An 8,112-nucleotide genomic window follows, 5' to 3' on the forward strand; every position below is an offset into this window, starting at 1 on the left:
TCATACGATCATAGATTCGAACGATCTTTATCTACGCGTTCGTATTTGAGTCTACTATATATTTCGTTTAGATTACTCCCGTTAAAAAGTAATATATTATTACGTAGGATCTTTATATCAATGTGTTCTTTATGAATGTATGTATGAATGTTTTTTTTAAATCGTAATTAAAAATATATTATTTTTTAACGAGAATAATCTAAACGAAAATTGTAGTAGACTCAAATACAAACTTGTGGATATAATGATCGTTAAAATCCGTGATCGTATGAAGAAGTCATGGCGTCCAGAATAAGCAACCAAGCAGCCAAGGTCGCGGTGGCGATGACCATAAGCATGAACAACCCTAAACATCTTGTGACAACCCGATATTCCAAGTCAATGTAATGTTCAAAAAGTGAAATATTATAATCTATTTTTGGAATCAATAAAAATAGCGTCAAAAATTAAATGTTCAAAAGTCTCAATTGGAATACATAAAATGTTAGATATCGTGTCAAGGTTTTCAGAAATATAAAGAACACTCAAATCCGAGTTATAACCAAGAAGTTATGACCAATCAAAGATCCGCGACAAAATCGGTAAAACACTATTAAGCGTAAAAAGTGAAATTTCAATAAAATACTTTTTAGCCTTAAGTATCTAAACGAAAGTCGTAGATAATAACAAACCGTGAGCATACATAAAAAGAACGTCCAAATCTGACTTCGTATGAAGAAGTTATGATTTTTCTAAGTTTCAGAACAGCAGTAGACAGCTAAAAACTCGAAATAAAGATCGAACGATTTTTAGCCGAGGCAACCTAAACGAGAATTGAAGATCTCGACAATAGTAGTACAACGGTAAAAAGACAAACGAAAACGGACATCGGATGAAGAAGTTATGAATTTTTAACGGATTTTTCCTATCCCGGCCTATTAAAATTGTATAATTAAAAATAAATTCAAAATTTGCCTACGAGTCTAAACGAGAGTTGTAGAGTATATTCTCACCTACGCGTGGATATAAAGAATGTCAAAAACGGAGCTCGTATGCGAAAGTTACAGATTTTCAAAGATTTGGGCACACACTTCGAGGCTTTTCCGAAGGATTACGCCCCGCGTACGAGGGTACACCCAGCGTACGCAAATGCAAGGCCTCGGATCAACCACGTCTCCCCTATGCCCTCTAGCCCGTCCCATCCGAAGTCTGGCGTCCAAGGGTGACATCATCGCTGACGTACGCCCAGCGTACGAGGTACGCCCCGCGTACTTCGGAGTACGCCTAGTGTACGAGGCCTGGCAGCCCTCCTATTAATAGCATGCGAGACTTCCGGGATTTAATTGCTCATTCACCATTTTCTCTCTCGAGTTTCATACTTCTACTATCTTGAGACTACCCCGACACCCATGTTTCATATCCAAGCTCCGACGAAGGTCCGAAGCTCCGAGATTCCCGAAAAATTTACCACTTTCCGGTCGAAGTGCTGCCCGAGAAAAATCTCGTTTTCTTCAAATCACTACACTTTCCAGGTGAGTTCATACCCCTTTATTTTCACGTTTTTACTATACTTTAGGGGGGAAATACAAGTGAAACATAAGAAAAACTTATGTGAAAATACAAAATGTTACATAGGATTTCAGATGCTTCATCTACATTTTTGTTTATAAATGTTAAACAATATTACTACCAATGTCACACTTTACATGCGAAGTTAGTAATACACCAAGTTTTATCATTTTAATGGAACACATTTTCGAAAAACTATAATAGGTATAGTTTACGAGTTATTCGTGACATTTTACATACTGTAACACTATAAATAGGAAATACTTACATTTACAAGGAAAATGGACTTTTCATTTCGTAAATCTATTGATACTAAATTTTGTGAGACATTTGGCTTCACTGTACTTTCAAGTACGCATTTCAAGTCCTGTATTATAAATCATAATCTCTTGTATAGATCTATACGGGACTGACAATCCCGCACCTAAACTGTTAGCTACAGTTAGACCAGCAGGTCTGGGGTGACAAACGTCATAACACTTCAACGCCTGAAGAACGTTGTTACAGGTAGTGTGGGTCAATAGCATGGTTATAAAACTCACATGGAGTATCAAAACATTTTGATTTATGGGGCTATTAAACGCATTAGTGAATATATACATATATATAAACCTACTTACACTATTTTAGGTATGAAAAATACTTATGCATTCCAGTCTTTGGAACTTTTCAAACTACTACACATACGTGGAAAATATTGGATTTTCTAGAAACAAGCTCAGTTATTTTATACAAAAAGACATACAAATTTTAGTACAAAAACGCTTATGAACTCACAAACTTAATTGTTGACACTTTTTCAAAACTACTTGTATTTCTCCGGGATTCAGTAATATAGGTAAAACATCAGCTTTTGGAGAAGGGACGCTAAGGCGTCAGTTTTCAAACTTATTAAATCATCATATTGTAATTTATTTTGAGACATGTATCACATGCAACAATGTAACTTTTAAATTATATTTATGATGGTTGTGTTTACTTTCTTTACAAATATTCAACTGTTATGATACTACATGAAGTCACCCACACCCAAATTTCTGGTTTGGGGGTGTGACACATCTTATTAATGATTGTCCCGCGTAGGATGTAGTAAGAAAAACCTATAAAACTATCATAAGTACTGAATGTATACAAAAACAACAATGACTTATTTTGCAACAAAAAAAATATTAAGGACTAAATGTACAAAAAATAATAATTACTAAATGTGTACAAAATGAGAAATATACTACCCGTTTAAGTCATTTTTTCCGGCTTACCTGATGTAGTCGGTCATAAAGATTTAATATTTACAGTTAAACAGGTTGAATGAGTAAATGTAATGAAAAAAAACTCAGTCACCAAATGTATATAAATCAAAATATATATTACTCTTTTAAATCATTTATCTATATGAGTTTCCACACATAAATTTTAGAACAAAATTTTTAAATAACCTTTCTTTCTTGTAATTGGTTTGAGAAGAATTTAAAATAGATAGACTATTTTTTTAATATTAAAATGTGCACGTCCTACTTAAATTAACAAGACGCATGGGGTGCATTGAAACCACGCCCTACCCAAATTGACGCATTTATCCCAAATTTATCCAATACCTGATCCACTTCTTGAAAAATAATTTATGTTTATTAATTATCAAAATTCTTAAATTCCACAAATAGAAGGTGGTGGTACTATAAATGAAAAAAAGAAAAAAGAAAAAAGAAAAAAGAAAAGTAAGAGCTACAGATTTTAAGGATATCCACCGATACTGCTACACGCGTCCTGCTGCCGCATCACTAGAAAGTTAATTTTACTTTAAAGCCCTTGCCTTTTTCCACTCTTGTTACTTCTACCTTGTGCTAAGTTGAGATTGCAAATGTAACCATAAATGTCGTAAAATATTTAAAGTAACAAGTTGATTTTAGTTATTTCGGTTTTTAACTAGCCAAAGTGTATATATTTTTAATATTTATTATTTTAAAAACAAAAATATAGCTATAATAATAATTTACAAGCAAATGATTAGGTTTTGAATTTTATAATTATTTAGTAAATAGGATTTGTTTTTTTTTTTTGTTAATTTTTTTTCTCAGTATTCTTCGTAAAACCTTATTTATCTATTTTTCTATGTGTTTCATATATTTTCATATGTTTTATGGTTTGCTTACATATTTTTTAAACTATTCAATGATTTACATATTTGGATTTAAATTCTATTGGCCGAAAGACATTTATCATTTATCAGTACTTTTATACCCTTAGGCAATTTGGTTCACTTATTTTCATTAGATAAAGATATTTAATATTATTATATAGTAACAATATAAATGTTGATATCACGAGAAAAAAAAGTTGATTTATCAGAAAAAGATGCATTTAAAAAAAACAAATTCTCAATTCTCAATATTGCCATGTGATGATATGACCTAAAGTACACGTCTATCTTGCCAACATCATTCTTATCCAAAACCAGGAGATTTTTATCTCTAGGGAATATAAAGTTTGAAGAAACAAAACAAATTTTGAACAAGTTGACAAGTTCAACTTGCACACACTTTAATATCTAAATTCATTTCTTTCACTAAAAACAAAGAAAATGGTGTTAATATCCAAGTCTTGCAAGTTCAATAAAGTCACCTACATAAATTTGATATCTTCATTCTATAATATCTATAAACAAATCACATAATATTAGCGCAGTAATTCCAAAAAAAAAAAATGAAGTAGGTGGGAGCAATCTATGAAGAATATATAGATCGTTGCTGATTTTATAAAAACCTAAAGTAAAAGGACTGAAATGTTAAATATGAAAAAGAACCCAATATTGGAAGTCGTAATCTAACTAGTACGGATACGCTGAAAGACACGTCATCACAGATAAGGACCTTGGATCATGTTCTTTTCTCTCTCACACACAATACCGAAACACATACTACTACTCTCTATCTATCTTGGCCTATATATCTCGAATCTAAAGGATGCCATTTCTTCTCCATTATTGACCTTTTCTATCACCAAACGCATCAGATTATTTAATCCATTTTGTTGTATTCAACTCTTGCAAACGGATTCGTTTATTAATATTCAAATCAAATATCTTTGAACGCTGTTTGAACGTTTCTAATCCACAATTTCACGTATATAAATCAATCTGCAGAAGCTGATTTCGATATCTGTTATCGAAAAGTTTTAATTTGTTTTTAAGAAGAAGAAGAAAATCATGGCGAGTGCTGCTGGAATGATCTATAGCTGTGTTTCATCGTCAACCTCTTCATCATCGTCGTCGTGGGGGAAATTGAGAAATTCGCATAAGAAGAAGTCGGCGAGAGGAAGTGGTGGCGGAGATCGGAGGTTTAGCGTTAGATGTGTTTCGACTAGTCCTTTAGCTTCTGATCCGTATAAAACTTTAAGTGTTCGTCCTGGTGCTTCTGAATCTGAGGTCAAAAAGGCTTTTAGACAGCTAGCTTTGAAGGTAATCTATGAACCTCTGATTATCCAAAATCCGATCTTCTCGTTGTTTATTCAGAAAAAAATGGTTTATATCTGTTTTGGTTCGATTAATCACACTTTTTTTTTTCCTTTGATGAAATTTCAGTATCACCCAGATGTGTGCAGAGGAAGCAATTGCGGAGTCCAGTTTCACCAAATCAACGAAGCTTACGATGTACGCTCTCTCTGTCACTCTCTCCATCTCCATCTTTACTTTTCATAAAATCGAAGCACAGTGACCTTTTAATCTAATTTTTTTTCCAACTCAAAATCGAATTGTTTTATAAGTCAAATTTGGGCGATGATTTGCAGGTTGTGATGGGTAATTTGAGAGATGAAACAAGTGTACCAGAAATGGAGTATTATGGATCGTCGGATGCAGGGATCGATGAACCGATGAGAGGAATGGAGGATCCTGATTGGGATATGTGGGAAGAGTGGATGGGTTGGGAAGGTGCTGGAATCCGAGATTATTCTTCACACATTAATCCATACATTTGAAGGAATTGAAGATCCATGGATTTCTACTTTCTAAGCTGAAATCAGCATCATCTTTTAAGATCAATAATAATGTTGATTCAAGTGTCTAGTCTGTATATAAAGAGTACTATGTAGAGATGACTGTCTTAATGTGCATCTCTCTAACTCTTTGTACATAAGTCTAATTTTATGATTAATCGTCTGTAATTATTGCACCATTACCGTTCAGGAATAAAAGATTTCTTGAACTATGATCTTCATCTTTTTGTGTGTTTGGGTGCGCATCGTGGCTCTTTTTTTTTTTTTTTTTGATAGAAATTGATCAAGTTATTTGATATATAAAATGTACATTTATAACTATAATTTGAAAGGGTACTCAGTCATATGGGTTGGTGGTCTCCTATTTAACTAATTTTAGGGACTAGGTACCCATTAAATATTTCGGACAAGTCTTTCAGACGCTTTGATTATCGATCGAAATGGACTTAAGATGGTGAGGAACTTAGGGCGTTATGTGTAAGTTTTTCTACCTAGAACGTTTAATTTACTCTTGATGGTAGAAAAATGTTTCTGGATAGTTCAACGTCATCTAAAACCCGGTGAATTAGTCTGATATACTCATAACTCTCCAGAACAAACGATTTTTTTCATCTTATAATGTAACACACCAAAATCCAAGATCAAAAATTTCATTTTTAATTTAATAATTCATAAAACAGATTATTGAAAACATCATCGAGTCATCTCATTTCATAAAAACTCATAAGTCATATGTTTCAAAAACATGTCATAGGATAATGATGTCAGAGTACAAATTCCAAGAACATCATAGTGCGGAAAATCGTGGTGTGATGCCCTGCAGTCATGCCGACTCCTTTCCATTCGAAGAAGAAGTACCTGAAACCAAAACTGTAAACCGTAAGCACGAAGCTTAGTGAGTTCCCCCATCATACCACATAACATACAATAACCTACTGTCAGACATATCTAGGTGCCCGACCTACCCCTTCGGTCTCTTTCAACCGGTAACCGCCTAACAAATTTGGGTGCTGGCCTACCCCTTAGGTATCTTTCAACCGGTTTACGGGGACTATTTCACTCATACCACTACCACATAATACCTTAGCATATACACATAAATCACATACTACCTAGCATATCTGGGTGCTGGCCTACCCCTTCGGTCTCTTTCAACCGGTAACCGGGGACTATTCCACCCCTACCACTACCGCATAATAACATAGCATACTAGCACATAAAGAATAACAGATAGTGACATACCAGACAATTATCACAAAGACAATCATCTCTCCTATAATCACCTACTAGTGGACCGACATTGGTGCCTTAGACCCACTTCTACTGGAAGGTAACTCACCTCAACTGCTGTAGAGTAGCTGATCTGTCATCGGCTCTGAAATCAACCCCACTCAAACTCCTACACATAAAAGATCTCCTTTAACTACCCTTTCTTACTCATAACCCTTTAAGGGTCAACCTTGGTCAAAGTCCAAATCAAAGTCAACATTCTGGTCAAAGTCAAACTTCTAAGTTGACTCAAGTCGCCGAGTTGGTCCATCAACTCGCTGAGTTCCATAAATCATAAACCCTGAAATCGTGATCCAACTCGTCGAGTTCCTCCTATCAACAAAATCGGGACTTTTCACTACAACTCGTCGAGTCCTTCCTTGAACTCGTCGAGTTCTACAGTCTTCAATACTCGGAAAAACCTTAGCCAACTCGCTGAGTCATCTACAAGACTCACCGAGTTTGCTTAATAATCAGAAAAGGTTGGGGACCAGGATCCAACTCGTCTCTTCCGATCGAGTTCAATGCTTCTAAACCATAGATCTGGTCCCTTAGGACTAAGTTACCACGTAAAGTTCCTAACTTTACGTCCATGCATGGTGTCATGAAGCTAAAAACACCAAAACTAGGCTTTATAAGAGATCTAGGGAATGGATAAGGGCCAAGGCTTGATAAAGCTGACAAATTTAAGTCTCATAAGTCCATGAGTGGCTAGATCTGAAGCCATAACTTCATGCTATACTCAAATCCCGAAAATGACTTCAATATGTCCAAAAATGGCAAAATACTACCCTAGATGAAGATCTAAGTAATAGAAAGCCAAGTTATCAACTTTATACCTCAAATGAGTCAGAAATGAAGCTCAACTTCTGGATCTACTAGCTTCTTCTTGAATCCCCAAGCTTCTCCTTCCTTCACAAGCTTCAAAACCACAAGGAATGCACAAAAATGGCTCAAAACTTCTTCAAAAGTGGATTAGGGTTTCGTGGCTAGGGTGTGGGACGATGGAGGCTGTAAATAAGGCCAACCTTTGGAGGTTAAGGTGATTAAATAGGGTGCAAAACCCTGAAAATTAGGGTTTCATTCTGCCAGGCCTACTCGTCGAGTTGAGGCTCTCAACTCGTCGAGTATACTTCCCATCCCGAGTCCAATTTCCATTTCTACTCGACGAGTTTGGGGCCTCCAGCTCGTCGAGTTTCTATATAAAAATGAATAAATTATAACTTTAAATACATACCAGGAACCGAGCGTTACAAATCTCCCCCACTTATTTCAGACTTCGTCCTCGAAGTCTGCTGCGCCTGG

General features: G+C 35.2%; 1 protein-coding gene across 1 annotated transcript; it reads left to right on the plus strand.

Annotated features, from left to right (window-relative positions):
- The first annotated feature begins 4,526 nt into the window (after positions 1-4,526).
- On the plus strand, positions 4,527-5,750 carry LOC145107818 (chaperone protein dnaJ 8, chloroplastic-like). Its single transcript, XM_079044773.1, has 3 exons — positions 4,527-5,002; positions 5,126-5,194; positions 5,332-5,750. The coding sequence occupies exons 1-3, from the start codon at positions 4,751-4,753 to the stop codon at positions 5,518-5,520; spliced, it is 510 nt and encodes a 169-aa protein (XP_078900899.1). The 5' UTR covers positions 4,527-4,750; the 3' UTR covers positions 5,521-5,750.
- The last annotated feature ends 2,362 nt before the right edge of the window (positions 5,751-8,112 follow it).

Source organism: Lactuca virosa, chromosome 4 (genome assembly GCF_052849685.1).
Source record: "Lactuca virosa cultivar CGN04683 chromosome 4, Lactuca_virosa_CGN04683_v6, whole genome shotgun sequence".
NCBI lineage: Eukaryota > Viridiplantae > Streptophyta > Magnoliopsida > Asterales > Asteraceae > Lactuca > Lactuca virosa.

Bases quoted from the DNA above. Each gene is read 5' to 3' on its own strand.
- LOC145107818 (XM_079044773.1), top strand. From the start codon at position 4,751: ATGGCGAGTGCTGCTGGAATGATCTATAGCTGTGTTTCATCGTCAACC. The intron at 5,003-5,125 runs GTAATCTATGAA...ATGAAATTTCAG, and splicing joins TTAGACAGCTAGCTTTGAAG to TATCACCCAGATGTGTGCAG. The intron at 5,195-5,331 runs GTACGCTCTCTC...GATGATTTGCAG, and splicing joins AAATCAACGAAGCTTACGAT to GTTGTGATGGGTAATTTGAG.